A 22329-nucleotide genomic window follows, 5' to 3' on the forward strand; every position below is an offset into this window, starting at 1 on the left:
TAGTCGCATCTTACGACAGGCAGGGAATACCGTGGGTGTATTCTTCGTCTGCATCTCCCACCCATAGGGGGTAGTCGTGAATTAGCAGTTCTGGTGACGTCAGTGTAGAGAGTTTTAAGGAGGCACTTAAAACTTACATCTTTATCGTTTCCAGTTGGTGCAAGCTCTAAAACATACATACTATGGTTTACGTGCCAACTTTGCGAAGGATATGTTGCTGCACGACGATGAAGATTTTCTGGATCGTGTCATGTTCAGTGATGAATCGACATTTCACACTCATACTGTGCACATCTGGGGGTCAGAAAATCCTCACGAGATGGTACAAATTGAATGCTTTTTGTGCCCTGTCCCGGAGGAAAGTTCATGGGCCTTTCTTTTACGCTGAAGCAACTGTATCTGGTATTTTTTATCTAGATGTTCTTGAACAATGGCTCTATCCTAAATTACAAGAAGCAGAACCAGAGAACTTTATTTGGCAGCAAGATGGTGTGCCGCCTCATTGGCATAACTCAGTACGCGAGTGGTTAAACGATGTTGTACCCAACTGTTGGATTGGCCGCAAGGGGCCAGATGACAGAATTTGTTTCGCAAGGCCTCCAGCTGATCTAACCAACTAAAGAAATTGCACTGAAACAGTTTTTGCAATGATTACTCCAGACACACTGAACAAGGTGTGGGATGAACTCGGCTATCGACTCAATATGTGCCATGTGACGAATGGTGCTCATACTGAACACTTGTAGGACAAACTGTCTGTGTTGCTCTTTCACTTGATGTATTATTACAAATGTAAGTTCAATGTAATAAACACTCCAGAGCCTTAAAACCCTGATATTCATTTTGAAACACCCTGTATAATCATAAACCTAATGGATATAAATGGATACAATGTTGTTTAATCAAATATGTATAACTGTAATAGTTGGTGTAACTATCTTCATGTTCAGTATTTACTAAACTGATTATCACTGTCAAGTGGAAAAAACTTACAAAACTGATACAATTCGTTTTTTCAGAAAAGCTATATTCAATAAGAAAGGAAGAAATAAATAGGTCAACGCTCACTGTTGTTATGGAAAGGATAAATTATTTAATTCACAGAAGAACTGTGTTCCAACACTTCCAAGGCAAAACTCCAACCTTATATTGATAGAAACTATTGCTGCTACTACTACTACATTAATTCTAACATTTTAAATTTGAATTTGTAAACAATTTAAACTTTTCTTGCAGTCACTCGACATTCTTATACAACGGAACGTTCAAAATTTGAGTTTAATTCGAGTATTATGTTTTCATAAACTGACACTAAAAATGATGGAACAGTGCCTGAGTGGAAGAGAAAGGTAGTGTAGAATCATGCTGGACCTGAAAATAGAACTGTAGTAGTTGCAAAGCTAAGAGAAGGTTCAGTCTTTTGGCTGCCTAATGGTATGTTGCTCGAATAGTCTTCTGGGTAGCAAAATGAGTTTCAGTAACAGGGAAAATCTGCATCGAGTTGATTTACAGCAGTGTGTAGATGAAATGAATTCAGTACTGAGGCCAGCCTGGTTCATTTAAATTGTGAAGTTTACTGTGTTAGGTCCAGAACTATTTGGAAGTTTTTCCACTATGTCTTTGCTTAAAAGAAAACGTGGTATTATTGTTTTGGCTGCCCTAAATGCAGATCAAGGGTGACTGATTGAGTGGAATATTCTACTCTCAACACAACTCGAGGAACCACTGAAAAAGTAAGGATTGTTCGAAATTCGATAGTACAGTGTGTGATATTGTTTAATTCGAATTTGTGGTAAATTTGAAGATTTCCTGAACCCTTTGGGTATGAATACTTCAAGTTCTATGGTGATATTATTATTATTATTATTATTATTATTATTATTATTATTATTATTATTATTATTATTATTATTATTATTATTATTATTATTATTATTATTAAGTGTAGCAACAGTTATTACATATATTTTGAAAACAATTTGACTCTCGATTATCCGGGATAATCCCTGGACAAATTTGCACGCACAACTGAAAACACGGATAATACGATTGTGTGCATTTTAATGCACAAGGAAACTTTTAATACAGAACATACAATACTGTTTGAAAATGCAATAATATCAAACATATAACAAATTCAATAACCACTTTTATCAATAAAGTAGACCAATATAAAAATTACTTACGTCTGTTCTTGGTAAAACACTTGAGATACAAAAAGTGAATTCTGTTTGTATTTTTAATTTCTCTAACTGTCTGAAACACAAATCTCATAATAATTCGCTAATTTCTTAACCGATACCCCTTTCTCAAACTTTTTAAATTATACAAGCTTTTGTTTTAGAGTCAAAAGCACTGTCGTTCGCTTGGTAGCCATGACTGCTATTATAGAACACCAACAAAGAACTGCTATACAGTACACTGTTTAGTGTTTGGTTCTCGAACAAAGCATGCTGCTAGCACACTTGCAGTCGACAGTATGCTTGAATTTCAAGCGTGCAGTATTCAAAATGTCATTAAAAAAAAAAAAAAAAAAAAAAAAAAGAAGCCTCGGGGGTGCATGGATAACCTGCAAACCGGATAATTGAGAGTTTGCTGTATTACATATTGTACACGGAAGGCATAGGCCCTGGCACATCAGATTATAAAAGGTTTAATAATGAAAGAATGGCTGAGTTGTGACATAAGGAACAGCTGTCTGAGGGAATGTTCTTGTCTCTACTGCTCTGTGTATGTGTGAGGGAGACAGCAAGAGAGGGGAGCAAGGTCAAGTGACGTCAGCGCCACATGTATCTCACCTCCCCGTGGAAACGTCTAGAAATGATTTTTATAACTTCTAAATGACTCGACAGATAAAAACGAGACAAACACCAACATGTAGCCCACATTTCAAATGTACAATGTTGAAAATTTGAGATCAATCCACCTAATAATTTAGAAGATATGACGAGTTGAAGTTTGGAATGTATAACCACCCCTCTGTCGCCTGACCCAGTGAGCTCATGTCCAGCAGAATATAAATAGGTCAACGACTCAAGGGTATGGTCAGTTGAAATCTACAACTCGATCATGGCTAGAAGTCATACTGCCCCGTCGCGCTTCGCGAGAGATGGGTAAGTCACATTCTAAAACTTAAAACCGCGTTGTGGACGTGTGAGATGTTATAAAGTTCTGTCGAACCGAAGTTTGTCGTATAAGAGTTACGGATTTCTTGAACAAGTGATCTTGCTATAGAGACTGCATTTAGGTGTAACTGAGAATACCAGTGTTTAATTTACCATTCGACAGTATTATGGACTGTGTTAATTCCCCATATATTTGAACTCTGTCGTGATCATTTACAGTGACAGGCATTATAGGAAATTGAGTGAGATGAATTAAACCTTCAATTAATGATAATTTCATTAGTCTTGAGACGCATTTCTCGTATACAATTACGACTGTGAACTATTTGAAGTACTATTCCACTCAAATATTCAGTAATTAATAGGACTGAGTGTGGCTAAAATTCACGTTTTTCCTTGAACGTTCGATTAGTGTCATAAAAAGGAACTGAATATTAAGGACATTTTATGGTAATATTAGGTCATATGAACTCTTATTATGAGAACTCATTCATAAAAACCACTTAAGCAGTGAATATTAGGATTCAACAGACTGTTCTAGAAGTGACATTAATTGCATTTATTTGAGTATTTAACGGACTGTGATAGTTATTCTTATACTGAATTTTGACATAAGCTGTGATTATTATGAACTGTTCTAGCGTCTCATTTCACGTCTTATAAACTGTGTGGTGAAAGACTGTGCTTTTGACTGCAGAAGCGATATCATTTTATTATGACGGTAACTTGACGTAGAGCTATTCCAAGTCACGTATTTAACGCCATAGTACAAGAGTGCGAGTATAAACTGTGCATTCGGACTTATTTCAGTGTGAAATACAATTCATTAATGATAATTAATAATCCTACAACTCACTGTATAGTGGCAATTGAACTTTCCCTTGTTTCAACATTTCTTTTTAAAACACCGGAAATCTTGGCAAAGTATCATAATATCTCACTACGCAGAACGTCATATCCAGCGTGGGATTATTCCTGGTATCTACGAGGGATTAAACGTGGTGTCGTCGTGGGATGGAACGTGGTAGGCTGCTGGTTCCGAGTTCGAGTTTGGGCTGTTCGCTGCAGATGTTCCTGTCACCAAGCTGCAGAGCTGTACTTCATCCATTCTTATGAGCAGAACCGTTGCCTACAACATATACAAGGCTGGGAAGTGTGCGCTAGTTCTGAGCATAAAATCCATCCCCAACCAGGTTCGCAGTACCCTCGCTACATGTCTCGACATCGTGCTATAGTTTGAATGTGCTGTAGTGTATTAACATATGGAGAAAAGTGTTTTTAATACGTTTACGTATAAATTTCACTTATTGTTAGTGTTCAAATTAACTCCAAGTAGATTTTATATACACTATAAAATATGGTATATCGTACTGTAAGTCCAATTCGTCAAAGAAAGGAGAATATTGGAGTTTTCAATCATTTCCTGCCGATCCAGTTTTAAAGGAGAAGTGGAGAATTGCTATATCCAGACAGGGGGAGCAAATCAGGTCCCTTTGGTTGCCTGGGATGTCATCCAGAGTCTGTAATTTACATTTTAAATATTGAGACTTCAGTTTATGGGCTACAGATTCATTAGATCACTTCACTGCCTCCGACTTCTGCATCAAAAGACACTTAAGAATTATGTCGGCTTTTCGAATGCAGAAACTGGAATAACATCCCTCATTAAAGAAAGGCTTCATTACGAAGCCATGAATTTGACATGCGTGGAGGAAACGTTAGGATCTCTTATCATGGATGGAATGGCTATCAAGCCCAGAATCTTGACCAACAACAGTTTTAGAATTATTTGATGAGACGCACGAAGGTAAGCTAACTAATCAATTCCTGATTATTGTATTTTCTTTCAGATGTACTATTTTTAATAGGCCTAAGATATTTGTAAGTTTTATATTATCTTAGACGCTATTGATATTAAGAATGACACCATGCCTTTTCAGAGAAACCTGTCACTCTAGAGTTGTCTTCCTTGGCCATGATAGGTGGTTGGTTATCTTGTTCGAGTTGCGGAAGAAAATTCCAATTGTGAATCATGCTTGGGTCAGATATCCTTGGCCACTACTGACAGTCCGCTGATGTGTTTCATTATGATGAAAGATCGTGGAGCATTACGCAACCCTTCAAGAAAATCTGTTTACTTTCTACAAAATATATTGAATTTTACACGTCACTCCTTACATTATCGAGGCAATATGAATTTAGTTTAAAAATCTTAACGTTTTTATTGTTCCAAAATTCACTGAGGAGTTCAAATGTGACGAGTGTGATCAGAGAGCACTGACTGTAGCTGCAACTCTCATTACAAAACTTTTAAAACCAATATTCCACAATGAAGCTCATAAAATTACAGATGCTCCTGACTAGGAAAAGAAGTTCGGGACAAAGCATGTAAGTTGGAAGATTTAAAAAAACTGAGTGATATGAGCAGTGATCATGGTAAGTCGTTTTAATGTATTGCTTTTATTATTTAACTTACTGCACTTGACTTTGCCTAAAATAATTCCAAATATCACTTAAATGTGCTTTACTTTACATCCAATCACTATAAGTCACATTTAGGTGGTCCTAACTTCATTATTTGTAGTTTTTTACATCTTTAAAAACCAACATATACTACTAATTGAATGTATTTCGCATGAACAGCATAGCACAATGTCCAGACCTCTAGCGGACGTTCATAAAACTACTTACGACCTGCATTTCTATCGGTCCACTTTCCGCCTTGTATATCTCATAGGCAACGGCAGAACACAGGTGATATAAGTGTATTTTACCTTTTCTTAAGTGAGTAATTACACTTAGACAATAACTGACCTTTTAATAATGCACTCAATTATTCGACAGTGCTACGCTGATCAAATGAAAAGTGCTTCGTAATTTTTAATCATGTGAATTCTGCTTGTAGAAATTATAGGATATCATTCAATAAGACTTCAGGTCATATTTCAATGAACTTTAGGTTTCTCTCCGAAGTTGTGTAAACTGAAATCATTTCACAATAACTAGATGAACTGTAGGGTTTGTCATACAACAAATGCACTCTTTAACAATCTTGTATATTTGCTTAGATGAACTGTAGGATTTCTTCAGCAAGCAATTGAAAATATTTAATTTGAACTCTAGGATTGCTAAAACAAGTGTCAGTTAATATTATGCTTAATAATTTTAGAAAGACTTTAGGTTTTTACCACAAGTGATGGACTTAATTTGCAATTTAATAATCTTGGTAAATCAACAAGTGGTTGAATGAAGTTCTATGATCAGAGTGTCAGAGTGTTATTTTGAATTTGAATTTATATGAGAGATCCGTTTTTTTTTTTTTTTCTAGTGGCTTTACGTCGCACCGACACAGACAGGTATTATGGCGACGAACGAGAGATCCTAGATGAACTTTAGGGTGTACTGAGATCTTAGAAAACTGATATTTATTCTGAACATTATTAACATCGAGTGGATGTATAGGATTGTGACAGCGCATATATTTTATTTACTTAATTGCATTCTGAAGAGATCATTTGGAAATTTAATTTTGCTGAATGAGAGGCAGGGTGATTCACTTGAAATTATCAATAAATATTATCAAAATTTTTATTACCATCTGTTATTCGCCCTGCAAAATCATCCTTCTCTGTACCGACTCCAATCGCAACCGCACACTACCTGAGATCCTTCCCATGCTCTGGCCTCATAACTATTTCCTGGTACAATATTCTTAATTGATTTGAAATCAAAATGCTTGGTTGAAGTTCAACCTTTTTTATATTGCAATTCGCTTTATGTCACACTGACACAGATAGGTCTAATGGTGACGATGGGATAGAAAAGCCTACCGCTATGAGTGTGAAGGAAGCGACTGTGGCCCGTGGTGTGAAAATGAGAATAGACGAAAAACCATCTTTAGGACTGCTGATAAAGGGGGTTCAAACCCTCCATCTCCTGAATGCAAACTTATAGTTACATGACCCAAACCGTATAGCCATTTGCTCATTAAGTTCAGAACTCTTAGCTTCATCTGTGCAATATGAATGATGATGATGATGATGACGATGACTATGATTATGATGATAATTCAGAACTACATCCGCCGTCAGTTCCACCCCATTCTAGTCCACCTTTAACTCTTACACAGTGCAGAAGTATCTCATTATTTGATAAGGGATATATTTCATATCACAGGAGTAAACTTCAAAATTTGCTAACAAGTCCTGAAAGGTTTACCACAATGAAGGAGTTCACTTTTGATTCAGATGGAGTGAACTTTTGTGATCAGTGTAGTGATACTTCAGTAGTTGCTAACGATGCATAGTCCTCAAAGACATTTTCACTGCCAATGACAGCTGCTCCACTTCCGGTATCACTTTCTCCATTTTTATGCATGCACAGATCCACTGGGTTTCCTGGTCTCAACTTCCATGCCAACAGTATGGGCACGTACGTGTGGTTTTGAGAGCTGTCAACATTCAAACACAAGCTCTCGTTCAAAGCATATGCTCGATTTGCACACTATCAGCCATGTAAAGAACACTCTTGCACATGTACATGTGATCTTGACATCTGTCAACATTCAAAATACATGATCTCTTTCAAAAACATTTGCTCAAACCGCCATCTTATGAAATCTTCTCGCTGGTACTGGGCTCTATATCTCTATATCCCACCACCATTGAAAGATAGTGGCACTCTCTAAATCCCCCTCAACCTTCCCGTTACTACTCAGCACTGCACTATAAAAGGAAGTTCAAAAGGAGGATTCACCAGCAGTTCATTTTCAAGTAAACAGCCGACTGCTGGCATCGGCGGTCTCCTGCTCTCAGGCTCTGAGCCTGAGGTGAACTGGAGGAATGCTGGGGAAACTGGTGAATGCTCACTGGGTCAGAGTTTGGCAATTTTTGGTGGAGAGAGATTAGCATCCCCCTCCCTCAAAACAAAGCAAAACTGGTCATTGAGCTGACTGATGGGTTCCTCCATAGAGCCTGTGAGGTTAGGTTAGGACTGTTGGGTTATAATGTCATGATGATGCCAGGTCCTTGATGATGTCAGGTGTTATTGACCCCTAATGTAAACTATTACCAGTGGGAAAATGCTGATGCAGCTCCCATCGTGTATAAACTGTCTTGCCAATACTACTTATGCCAAGTTTGTGAGACTTTGGTGGGTGGTGTAAGATCACCAGAACTCCTCCTAATATTATGCAGTATTCTGGGATTTCGTTGATTCAAAGAATTAAACAGTAGGGATTCTTCACATTTCACCAAATCTTTGCTCCATATGCTCAGGAGAGAACTATATCTGCCCACAACTATGACTTTTCTAATTATGACAGCTGTTTACATTGTTATATTGTTTAAAGGAATAAGTCTCATTGTACTGCCAGATAATAAACAAATCATCGTTGAACCTGTGGAGACTGCTATATCAGTGTTCTCCCTAAGAGCTAGAGCTTCCTAGATATGTGCTAGTTACATAATATTAATACATATTGGAGTCCTTGGGTGCTCCAAATTAAAATGTAAATACTGTAAATCTGTTTATTTAAATCATAAATCTTCATAATTGTCAGCATAATTTGTATCACTTACATCTGAGTTTAAATGTTTAGGTTGACTACCATGTAGATTCGTGCGCAAGCGGTGTCTGCACTAGCGTGGAATCACATGCAAGTCACTCCGCAGCAACCGAGTGGTAAGCCCCGGTGATACACAATTATGAATGAGCAGTAGAACACTAGGAGTTCAAAATACTCATGATAATAACACTAAAATAGTTCAATTTTGCAGTTAATGTTTATATGTCTGATATTACTGTCAATGTGCTGAGAGGAATACATTTTAACATATTCATTTTTTACCTGGCTTCTCATTCCTGCCACCTGACTGACGGAAATTTCTGGGGAGAACACTTTAAATGACAATGTTGTAGAAATAGTGACCCACAGCACATTTTTCATTAAGAACAAGAATTCTTTGCTGTGATTTGCACAACAATGAACCTTAGTTGTCAGTACCTTACCAGCCAAAGATCTAACCTGAAAGTTTTCACATTGCAATTTTCACAAGTGCAACAATGATTTTCTCTTCAACTGAGTACACAAAACTTCTTCTACCTGCTCACTTACACTGAATGATGAGACACGCTAACATCTAGATAGATGGCTTGTTAATGAGGTGCTGACGGGTTGGCAGGGAAATATTTGATGCCAATTAATACAAATCAACAAATTTATCAAGAGATAAAGAGTCCTTCTGTTCGAGTTTCATACGCCTTTTAATAAGCATTGCATGCCGAGAAAGCGAGTCATTCTGAACACCAGAAATTAATTTTATCACTATGCATTACTGGAGTCCATTCCTAGTTTCAACACTAATGATTACTGTACAGTGTCCATGGTAGAAGTAGTTATCAGTTATTAGATGTACACGGGCAAATATAATATTTAGTGGGTTCTTACCGACACAATACTGAGCGGATTCTTGAATGGGAAAAGCGTTAAATTTTGTACACCTCGTCCCATTGTATGATCTTATATAATAAAATATTTCTTGTCTTACTCTCTAACATACCTCTGTCCAGCACATACAGTGAAAAGCAGGGCTTAGTGCCATTCATAACATGTTATATTCTTGACTCATTTGAAAAGAATAGAGGTGCAACCTTTCTTTTTAAAAAGGTGCAGAAAAACTCCATGCAGTAACTGATCATGAAATCTTTATGATAATGTTCTCCTTCTTTTTTGCTCGTGCTTAAACTCAGGGACTTAAAATTTTTGAACCGATTAGTTTTTGTGTTAAGAAGAGTAAATCACACCTTCAACTATTATGCTAGTGTTTAGTAGCACACACAAAATAATCACTCAAGGATAAATATTTTGTATCTATAGGAAAATATAAGATGAATATACATAAAATGTCAAGGTAGGTACTAGTAAATAAAATTAGTGCGTTCTAAAGTTCATGAAAGAATTCTGTCTCTTCTTCCAGTTCCTTTTTTTTCTTTTTCCCCCTTGACTTCCAAACAATAAATTTCCTCATACTTCATCACATACCTCATGCATTATGCCAGATTTTATCTTTACATTCATGGAATTCTCTAAATGTTTTATAGTTAGGAAGTGACATTCCATTCCCCATATAATCATTTTAGTAACAATTAAATAAATAAACTTACAAATAAGTAATTAATAGAGAAACATGATACATAAACTCATATAGCTTCAATATTACATAATAATGCACAAAAAACACTCTCCTTATAAGAACAGTATGAAGAAACAGAAACAGGTACTTACATCAGGACATATACCTATAAGCGCATCTGCATGACTATAAAACTCTTCTTTCAGCGAGATTACAATTGTTTGTAATGAAGACGTCTTCTCACGAATGTAGCTGGCAACTTTGCCTATGTTAGTGTTATCCAATGCAGCATCAATTTCATCCAGAACGAAGAAGGGAGATGGTTGATAACTGCACAACAGAAAGCAGAAAGTTTAAAAAATATTGGTGGTGGTGGTGGTTGTTGTGGTGTCGAATGGACTATGAGGATCACAAGAGCATATGAAATTAAGATGATCTAGTTGACGAGATGCATCTAAAAAACTGCAAGTTCACTAACTACTAAGTTAACTACTAAGAAGCATTTTACAATATGCTAAGTGACTGCTGCGAAGTGGTGTATTCACATAGAGCACGTAACATATAATAAAAATATAATGATCATGACATTTTTCTCTTTTTAACTATCCACCTAAAGGTTTTGGGGAAAACTTTTCCTCCCACAAATAGTAATTATGTAAGACAAATGTTAATGAGCAAACTGCTGACTGACCTGCAACTTCATTGCTTTACTATTCAACATATTCAGGGGGTGAGTGATTTCTTTGTATTACTTCTATTTAACAATTTCTTCATAACAAAACATCTGCCTCAGTAGCGTTAACTCTTAGCAGTATTAGCTGCTATCCTTCGAGGCCTGGGTTCGATTTCCAGTACTGTCAGAGATTTAAAATGGTATGAGTGCTGCTATGTGGTTAAAATGGTACATATAGATCACCTCCACTAGGGATGTGCCTGAAAACTGCTGCACCATCTTTGGGATGAGGACAAGATTTTACAAAACAAAATTACAGAAACACACACACTATGCGAGTTGAAGAACATAATATAGAAAATAAGACTAAACTTAAGTTTTAAAACGTAACCTGGAAAAAGAATAAAAGTACTGAAGTCCATTTCTGTATGAAAGCGTATTGTAACGTGTTGGCAGGGTAAATAAATGAGTACAGAACCTGGTAGCGACCTATTTCTAAGATTCATTAACTAAGCTCTACAATTACAGATTTACACACACACACGATAGCCGAGATTACAACTTACACACGAACATGCTTACACACTTACACGGTTCGCGCGCTCTCTCTCTTCCTCAGTTTCTCATGTTCCATCTACAATGTGAGAGAGAGAGAGAGTGAGTGTGTGTGTGTGTGTGTGTGTGTGTGTGTGTGTGTGTGTGTGTGTGTGTGTCATCGATTATTTACACTACACTCACTCAGCCACACTCGTTAGCGTTGTCATGGTCCACAGTCTACACGTCAGTCTCGCAGGTCGGGATAGTATCTGCTGTTCACTCAATCCGTCGAATCCCGTTCGCAGTCCGCACACGTTGGCACCCAGTGTTCCCTTCGCACTGATCCAGAACACTCCAGGTTCTCCTCTAGCAGCCGGCCTCAAGGGATACACACACACACGACATCAGGGAAACAGGAACGAGTCCTCGGCTCCAACAGGCAGATACTCCATCAGGCTGACATCTCACCCCACGCTATCACTGACTGCGCTCTTCACTAACTCACACCAGCGAACTCAATCTCGCTCTCGCTCACTCACTCACTAACTCACTCTAACTCTCACTGATTCCAGGCAAGTCACTCCACTCTTATATCGCTGCGCCGACCCTTCTGGAACAGTCCGGATGCTAGATGTATCCAGGAACCTCGCGAGATGGAAGACTCCAGATTGATAGTAGAGTAATTTCCGTCGACCCATGCGGCGCGACCACGGACAGAAGAGAGAAGGGCCCGTCCAGGACTTAAGTGCTGCTCGTGATTGGCGCGGACGAGCGTAAGGGGGGTGGGGCCGATACGGCCGATAGAAAGTTGGCATGGTGGACGCTATCACCATTACATTATTAATGCCCTGGTATTAATCTGTCTTGCTTTGTTCTATTACTAGAACAGCATATATGAACAATATACATACTTTCGGGTTGTAGTATGAATTTTTTTAAATCCTAAACTTAACTGCTATTTGTGAACTTAGAGATTGTGATATTATGAACGTTTAATCATACTATGAGATTTCATTGTTCCATTTTTGACCAACAAATCATAAAATAGAATACTCTGAAAATTACTCAATTACAACAAGGACATTCTGGATATTGGCAATGTAAAATAAATGATCAGAGAACCATTAGTTGACTTACAAAGATAGTGCCGATAGAGGAGCCATCAATCATTTGTCAGGTGGCCCTAGAGAATCAAGAACCTGGGTTGAAATTTACATTGAACAAGAGAAAGAACAGAAATGGACACTTTCTGGCATTTTTACCCAAGATTACTCCTCTGCCAACTTGTTTGAATTACTTTATGGTCAAAAAATGGATTATATTATAGATAAGAAATGTTCCACCTTATCAATACAAGTTTTATTTTTATAAGATCCTACTTACAGTACCAGTTACAACTTTTTATACAGTCATCCTCAGCTGTACATTAGTACCTTCACATAAGTCAAAGTTGGTTAATATGCCTTGCCTAGTAGAAAAGTCATAATAATGGAATGTGTCCAACGTTCAAATTGGGTATGTTTCAAAGTAAAAGCTGGCTATATGTACAATCTAAAAATGAGTGTGGGTGTATCTTTTTAGGCCTAAAATTCGTGAGAGTTAACTTATTTTAAAAGTACAGGTACATAAACACTTTAAAATATATAGTACATATTAAAATCACATATTAAAATATATAGTTCATGTGAAAATCCCTTATAATGACTAGGAACACTTCATTAAAATGAGTTTAACATCTTGCGTTTGTCGATTTTCTTATTTATGTCCAATATAAATGAAGACTGTCCGTGCTTGTATTCATAGGCGGTGCTCTCTTGGGGTTCTGCTATATGTTGGGCTTATCCACTAATATGATTAATAGATTCTTCAGTTATTGATGACGAGATGCAACCAGATATAATGAACATATTAATGCCGTAAAACACAATCATTTTTCCACAATAGGCCAACACATTGACGAATACAAACACAATTTCATGAACATTGCAAATGACATGAAAATACTAAATATAAACCCTAAAGGCCCCTTACTCAATGTAACAGAAGAACTATACATATCACTAGATCAATACACCAATCCTAATTATAACGTAAATGAAATTACAGAAAAAACCAAGACCATATTTAACAAAGTTTCCTCGCCTTAAAATAATCAATAAACAATGTTCAACACGGGCCACAGCGCAGACGACCGACACGCCCAACTGCACCCCTACTCCTACGACAACAACTCTCCTCACCTATCCCTCCATTCCCCTCACAGCAACGGACACTAGCACCAAAAGAACACGATACAGTACACGCCAGGCAGCCCAATCTAACGTAACCCAACCACGACAGCAATATAAGTACTCATTACGGAAACACACACACAAGCAGGCATTCTTCAGATTATAAAATTCTAACTCCATTTTTCGTTTCCTACAGACATACATCAGCAATTATAGACGAGAAAAGAGCCACCATTCCGCAATTGACACCTATGCACAAAAGCATACTGCATTTTAATACTTTAAGGCAACATTCAATCACAGCTGCACATTTCTACCTCTGGTTACACATTAGACTTGTCATCAATAACTGAAGAATCTATTCATCATATTAGTGGATAAGCCTAACATATAGCAGAACCCCAAGAGAGCACCGCCTATGAATACAAGCACGGACATTCTTCATTTATATTGGACAAAATTAAAATATCGACAAACGCAAGATGTTAAACTCATTTTAATGAAGTGTTCCTAGTCATTATAATGGATTTTCACATGAACTATATATTTTAATATGTGATTTTAATATGTACTATATATTTTAAAGTGTTTATGTACCTGTACTTTTAAAATAAGTTAACCCACACGAATTTTAGGCCTAAAAAGATACACCCACACTCAGTTTTAGTTTTAGTTTACTGTATCGTGTTCTTTTACTTTGAAACATGCCCAATTTGAACGTTGGACACATTCCATTATTATGACTTTTCTACTAGGCAAGGCATATTAACCAACTTTGACTTATGTGAAGGTACTAATGTACAGCTGAGGATGACTGTATAAAAAGTCGAAACCGTTACTGTAAGTAGGATCTTATAAAATTAAAACTTGTATTGATAAGGTGGAACCTTACTTATCTATAATATACGAAAACTATCAATATGGAAAATGAAACTAATAAATCAAGGAAAAAATTTTAAAAAAATGGATTAACTGAGTGAGTTGGTCATGCGGTTAGGTTGTGCAGCTGTGAGTTTGCATTGAGGAGATAGTGGGTTCAAATCCCACTGTTACCGAGCTCGATAGCTGCAGTCGCTGAGGTGCAGCCAGTATCCAGTATTCGGGAGATAGTGGGTTTGAACCCCACTGTTGGCAGACCTGAAGATGGTTTTCAGTGATTTCCCATTTTCACACCAGGCAAATGCTGGGGCTGTAACTTAATTAAGGCCATGGCCGCTTCATTCCCACTCCTAGCCCATCCCTGTCCCATCATCGCCATAAGACCTATCTGTGTCGGCAAGACGTAAAGCAACTTGCAAACAAGAAAAAATTCCACTGTTGGCAGCCCTGAAGATGGTTTTCCATGGTTTCCCATTTTTGCACCAGGCAAATGCTGGTGCTGTACCTTAAATAAGGCCATGGCCACTTCCTTTCTACTCCTAGCCCTTTCCTCTTGCACCGTTGGCACAGTTCAGGAAAGATGGGCTGGAGCATTGTCTTGCTGTAGGCACAAGTCGCCTGCAAGGTGCTTAAGGCAAACAAAGGGGTGAACATGCCAGCTGGTTCCTGTAATGTTTGCTGGTGAGGGTCATTATCAGATCTACCAGTGGTCTCATTTCATCTCATGTGAACAGTCCTCATACCACCACCACCACCACCACCACCACCACCACCACCACCACCACCACCGGCCTGAACTATACCCTGCTGGCAAGAGTGATACATTGCCTCATGTGGCCGGGCTGAGTGGCTCAGACGGTTGAGGCGCTGGCCTTCTAACCCCAACTTGGCACGTTCGATCCTCGTTTAGCCGGGAGGCATTTGAAGTTGCTCAAATATGTCAGCCTTGTGTCGGTAGATTTACTGGCATGTAAAAGAACTCCTGCGGGACAAAATTCCAGCACCCTGGCGGCTCCAAAAACTGTCAAAGTAGTTAGTGGGACGTAAATACAATATTATTATTATTATTATTGTCTTAGTGGTTGACAATGCTCTTGTACCTGGCCATCAGCACGTACCAACTGGTACCTTGCCTCATCTGTTCAGGTGGCCTTTTTCAATGCTTCGTGCATCCAATGGGGGTGTTCCTTTGCACATGTCAGTCGTGCCTTGTGATGGGTGTTGAGCAGAGGGACGCTTGCTTCTGTCCCCATACGGCGAGGGGATGGTTATGGATGGTATGGCTTCTGACACATCGTCGTTGTCCAGTATTGAACTAACAAGTGATCTGCTTCACTATGGTTTGTCTATCCAGTCTTAGGAGCTAGCCGATGGCAGCCCCTGTCATAAATTCATCATGCACCAAGACAGTTGACCTTAGCGGCAGCGGTTCTGCCCAAATCCATGTAGGCATGGTACACTCTCGATACGGTAACACTTGAAAAGCCTAGTCAGTGCCTGCATGTCTTCAGAGATGGAGTGACCCATGTACCTGGCACCAACAATTTAGCCGTGATAAATGCACTGAGGTCTCGTGCCTTACCTTTCTTGCAGCCAAGATCCTACAGCCCATACAAGGTCTGAGGTCTGACATCCTCGCTGTTACATGCCACGCCCTTCTACTACATTTGATGGGCCAAGCATCGTGCCATTTCCCCATTATGGCAGCTATCTCTAATTCAATTACTCAGAAGTGTACTTCTTCATGATGTTGTATATGTTCTTTTTTTTTTTAATTTTACAAGTTGCGTTACATCACACTGACACAGATAAGTGTTATAGTGACAAAGGTATAGGAAAGGACTAGGAGTGGGAAGGAAGCGGCCGTGGCCTTAATTAAGGTACAGCCTCAGCATTTGCCTGGTGTAAAAATGGGAAACCAAAGAAAACCATCTTCGGGGCTGCCAACAGTGGGGTCTGAACCCACTATCTCCCGAGTGCCAGCTCACAGCTGTGCGCCCCTAAACACACAGCCAACTCGCTCGGTGATGTTGTATATGGATATCTTTATTCATGCTGGGTGGTTTGGGGGCTGGATCTTGGTTTTGTTTATTTCTTTCTTCATTGGACTTGGTGTTCATAACCAATGTTCTTGTGTCTTTTCTCTCTGGTCTCCATTCACTGTTACTTTGCGATAGTGCCTTTCCTATTTCTCATATTACATTGGCTTTATTGTATCCTTCAGATGTTTTATTTCTGCCCAGATTGCTTGAAGCTCTTTGCTCCCATTCTTTAACATATCAAAATCTGCTTTACACACCTTACACATTCACAAGAGTGAACAACTTGGCTTCTTCGGAGTGGCAAAATCTCCTGTACCAGCTCCCAAGCACTCCTTTGAAACAATTTTTTACAGCTCCCATCGCAACAGATCGCTATGGTAGCTTTGTCTACAAGTTTCTCACAGTCTCCACACGAATCGCTTTTAACATGTGTTATGGTTCCGGCTTTCCCTGGCATCTGTATGACATCCCCTGTTTAGGAAAATCTATGGCATGTTACGCATTATAGCGCTATACTTGTTTTTTATGTGGACTACTTTTATAACAATCTGAAGTCTATTTCACCAGATTTGCTAACATCCACATGACTACAGCATATAAAACTGGTCTTACTGTACTAATATGTAGTTTTAACATAATATAACATAAACCTGCATGCTCTAACTAGCTATGCGGAATTACACCCTCAGAGCAGTGAGGGTTTGAATTTTCACGTACTCATTACTTTATTTTTTACTCAGGTATGCAATGTTTACGAAGATTTGACATTCCTGAAGTTTCAGATATCCCCATAACAATGTTATAATAAATAAAGCAGACTTAATAAACATTGCAACCTAAACACTATGATAAAATGTGTTGTGTATACCACTGTCAGCAGATGTAGAACTTGCAAATATTCACAATCACAGAAAAATTACTTTCTCATAAACTGTTTACAAACTGACTCATATCACTACAATAAACCAATGATTTTGATACACGAGCCATCTGGTGATACAAAAGTGTACTTCACAACATAGAGAATGAAAGTCTGGGCAGAGCATCGAAATGCTTCAAAAGGTGATAGAATTATATACATAGATTACATGAAACATGCGTCGAATCTGGTTTGACATAAAAGGGGGGATTGAAGTACCTACGCACTGATTGCCCCCTCAAAGGTTTTTGGCAATGCAAGGATGGGAAAGGGCACAGATAAGAGTCCATACATTTGAATCACACTTTTTGTGCAGGCAATTGCTAAGTGTAAGGAGATATAATAATATATTTATTGCAGCCAAATAGCCATACAGAAAGAGAGAAAAATAATACATTTATATACACTGTACTCATGTGCTTGCGCCTTGGATTGCATATTCTTTAATTGTTTTTGTTCTTTTGATGCAGAGTTCTACGTGGTAACGTTCACACATGTATCCACATAGTTTGCACTTACATGTCTCTGTCGGTTCATGGTATGAGGTGTTGGTACAAATTAGATGGTGGAAACCATGTACTGCCAGTCTTGTGAATACGTGCCTCATCTTGAAGGTGGATGTTGTCCATGTCCGGTCTATCATGGCCCCAGTTCCAAAGAATTCTGAAGGAATGTCTTCTCTTTTTTTATTGAGTGTTGCTAGGAGATTTTCTGATGCTCTGGTGTTGGGTAGGGTCAGGTGTGTTCTGAAGTCTTCAATGAGGACAGATTCTCGTGCTAGGAGGTAGAAGAGTCTTGATCTTGTTTTCTTGGATACACCGATCGCTCTTTTTATGTATAGCGCTTTTACTCCTTCTAGAGAGAATAAGTTGTTTTCTGTGAGGTACAGCCATATGATTTCTATCCCATATGTTATTATAGGCATGATTTTTGATCTAAATAGTGCCATCGCCGTCTCTAGGCTGAGTGATCTGATATAGTTGATTTCATGCATCGCCCTTACTGCCTGTATTGCTTTCTCTGTTACATGTTTTGTAAAGCATTTGGCACTTGTTTGCAGAGTAATGCCAACGTACTTGAAGTTGTTTACTATGGCTACTTTCTGCCTCTTTATGAAGATTTCTGCCATTGCTGGAATCTTTCCTCCTTGCCTAAATACCATCATTTTTGTTTTTGATGTATTAATTTCAAACTAATGTTCGTAGCACCATTCCTCCATATCTTTTATCACTTTTTGTAGTTTTGTGATGTCTCTTGATCCGATCACTATATCATCCAATATAATGGTCCGTTATTGGACATTACAAATTTTCCAGCTAACTCATTCTTGGTTGCCTGCGTTTCGCCCTCATGTGCTAAGTTAGGCTCGTCAGTTGGGACTTAGCACACCACCCAAGACGCAAGGCTAGTGCATACCGTGGAGGCCACTGCATAGGCTACTTGAAGCCACCAGCAGTGCCAATGCACTATGAGAGCTATGTCTCTTTTCCAAAAAATTGATGCCTGCCTGGCCATCAAATGATGTAGATGTTGATTCCCATAGGGAACCTAAAATATTTGTCCTGAATGAGTAAATTTATAATACCAATATAATGGTCCGTTATTGGACATTACAAATTTTCCAGCTAACTCATTCTTGGTTGCCTGCGTTTCACCCTCGTGTGCTAAGTTAGGCTCGTCAGTTGGAACTTAGCACACCACCCAAGACGCAAGGCTAGTGCATACCGTGGAGGCCACTGCATAGGCTACTTGAAGCCACCAGCAGTGCCGATGCACTATGAGAGCTATGTCTCTTTTCCAAAAAATTGATGCCTGCCTGGCCATCAAATGATGTAGATGTTGATTTCCATAGGGAACCTAAAATATTTGTCCTGAATGAGTAAATTTATAATACCAATATAATGGTCCGTTATTGGACATTACAAATTTTCCAGCTAACTCATTCTTGGTTGCCTGCGTTTCACCCTCGTGTGCTAAGTTAGGCTCGTCAGTTGGGACTTAGCACACCACCCAAGACGCAAGGCTAGTGCATACCGTGGAGGCCACTGCATAGGCTACTTGAAGCCACCAGCAGTGCCAATGCACTATGAGAGCTATGTCTCTTTTCCAAAAAATTGATGCCTGCCTGGCCATCAAATGATGTAGATTTAATGCTCATCTCTCCATCCATCTCCCTAATACTGATCAGTAGTTATTTCTGACTGAACAAACATCAACATCCATGAAACACAATTGAACCAATTTCAGTCAACCATAGATTCCATGTGAATTAGAAAGCGTAATAAAGTAAAAACAAACACTAAGTTGAACCTGTTGCAACTCCTCATGATGAGGACTTTGAGGAGCAGGCAATCAAGATGGAGCCAGAGGTGATCATCTTGAATGGAGATGAGGTTCATTTGGTTCCTATTGAATTGGGATTGCTACTTTGTAACACAACAAGATTTCAATCTACCACAAGATATGTCCAACAGTTTTGTCAACATTTAACCTCTGTTGTGGATTTATTGGACAAAATAATTCCCTCTGCGCCAATGTTGAATTTCATATCTTCTAGAACTTGATAGAAACATTGGACATTGTTTAAAATCCGACATAAACCAATTTTTAAATGTGCAACCTTGGACTATTCATCAACTAGAGATTATTTTATTCAATTTTGAGATAATTGTTGTTTAAGAAACTTGTAATCTTACGAGACATATACCAAAAGATTTTATTTGTCACTGTTCAACATAACTTTGCTACATTTACAACAGTTCATATTTTCACCATTTTATATGTATATCATTCCACAACATCCCCAGTCCATTCTTTCATCTCTCATCTCACCGCATAACCCCGTTTTAGGACTATGGTATACACTTATGTATCTTGGCTAGGCTGATGATGGTCCTTATAGGACCGAAACTAGTACCTTGTAATAGCACATTGTAATGTTTTTGTAAACATCGCATGATTGTCAAGTATTGAGAAGGTGGATTAAAAAATTTTGTATTTATTTTATGGGCACCATTTCCTTTATAGAGTACTTTAACAGTTGAATGTCTCCATCTCTCCGGTATTGAGGCCGTCTCAATGCATTTATTGTATAAGTTTGTCCATGTAGGCAGTAGGAGATGAGCAGTGTCTTTTATGTACTCACTATATATGTTGTCTGGTCCTGCAGCTTTATTTTTCTTTGTGCTTGAGATGATGTTTTGGACTTCATTTGTTGTCAGCGGAATCCATGCAGTTGGCGCTAGTGTATTGGTACTTTGATAATTTTCTGGGATGTTTGTTATTCCTTCCTTGTTGAGTATATTGCTAAAGTGTGTCATCCATTCTTCCATGTGCATATAGTGTGTCTGTGTTTGATTCCTGGGACGTAGAACGAGAATTTGAATAAAATATTACTTTAGAGAGAAGCAGGGTGTAATGCATGAGAACTAAGATGCTTATACCAAGAAGGATTTACTGGACTAAGACTGGCTTTGGATATGTTATGAAAGGTTTAAGGGTGGATGCAAGAAATGATGCCCTTTGGTAGGGATCTGTCCAGGATATGCCAGTGACATCTCATCATAACCGAGAAAATGTTTATAATGCAACTGATAGGAAAAAAAATAGCCACACACACTCTCTCTCTCTCTCACATGAGCCATACCACATGACCTGAACATCTGCAGTGCACATATTGCACTGCAATAAATTGGACACATCAAAAGTTATATGTGATCACGATTCTTCATCATCATCATCATCATCATCATCATCATCAACTCCAGTTCCCAGGTGTGGTGATCATGAGGAACTACTGCTCTACCTTCACCTAATTTAACTAGAGGCAAGAGGAGAGCTCCAAAGGAACTTAAAGATGACCCTGAACTGACCAGTCTCTCAGCTGATAAGGGTAATGCGACGGTGGCAATGGACTCTTACGAGTATAAGAACAAGATCTCGGCTATATTGTCAGAGCCTGTTTACAGACGGAGCTCACTCGTGTATCCAACGCCACTGTGAAGCTCTTAAGGCAATCCTCAATTTCAGAAGAGGAGGCTAAATATCTGAATTCATAAATTCCATACAGAAGACGTTCCCCTCACACCAACTGTTAGTGTGATACATACGCTTTGGCTAAATACCTAAGCAAGTTGCTTCAGCCACATATAGGACGTACTGAATCATATGTTAGGGACACTCTGTATTTCGTCAATAAGTAGTCAACCATAACCCTTCAACCCAATGCACTTCTGGTGAGTTTTGATGTGGAATCCTTGTTCACTAAAGTGCCGATTGACTCAGTCGTCCCTCACTGAGCGCCTTTTCCCCAAGACTATTACTAAGCTATTTCATCAATGCATGACTTTAAGCTATTTCTTGTAGGGTGGGCAATTTTACGAACAGACAGATGGGGTGGCTATGAGAAGTCCACTTTTGCCGCTAGTAGCTAATTTCTTTACAGAGCATTTTGATGGGGAGGCTACTGCTTCGGTGCCTGTGAAACCGATGATTTGGTGGAGGTATGTGGATAACACATTCGTGGTATGGACAGAACTTCATGTATTTTTAAACCACTTAAATCAGCAACATCCTTCAATTAAATTCACTATGGAGATGGAGTCAGACGGATGCCTTCATTTCTTGGATGTTCTAGTAAGAAAGAAACCGGATACAGATTCTCACCACCATCCAGCAGAAAAACAGGGCATTCTCACGACACTCGCCACGAGAGCAACACAAATTTGTGAGCCATCAAATATCCAGGAGGAGATGGACACACTCAAAAGTCATGTTCAAGGGTAATGGTT

General features: G+C 38.6%; 1 protein-coding gene across 4 annotated transcripts in view; it reads right to left on the bottom strand.

Moving 5' to 3' along the window:
• Positions 1–22329, bottom strand: part of LOC136864009 (structural maintenance of chromosomes protein 1A) — a 679773-nt gene that overhangs the window by 82177 nt on the left and 575267 nt on the right. For all 4 annotated transcript variants that reach the window (XR_010859243.2, XR_010859244.2, XR_010859242.2 and 1 more), the window contains exon 23: positions 10411–10588. Coding sequence is in view for 1 of the 4 variants with exons in the window: in XM_067140505.2 (XP_066996606.2) it covers positions 10411–10588 (178 nt within the window). In the remaining 3 variants the exon portion in view is untranslated. The remainder of the gene's footprint in view (positions 1–10410; positions 10589–22329) is intronic.

This window comes from Anabrus simplex, chromosome 2 (genome assembly GCF_040414725.1).
Source record: "Anabrus simplex isolate iqAnaSimp1 chromosome 2, ASM4041472v1, whole genome shotgun sequence".
Classification (NCBI taxonomy): Eukaryota; Metazoa; Arthropoda; class Insecta; order Orthoptera; family Tettigoniidae; genus Anabrus; species Anabrus simplex.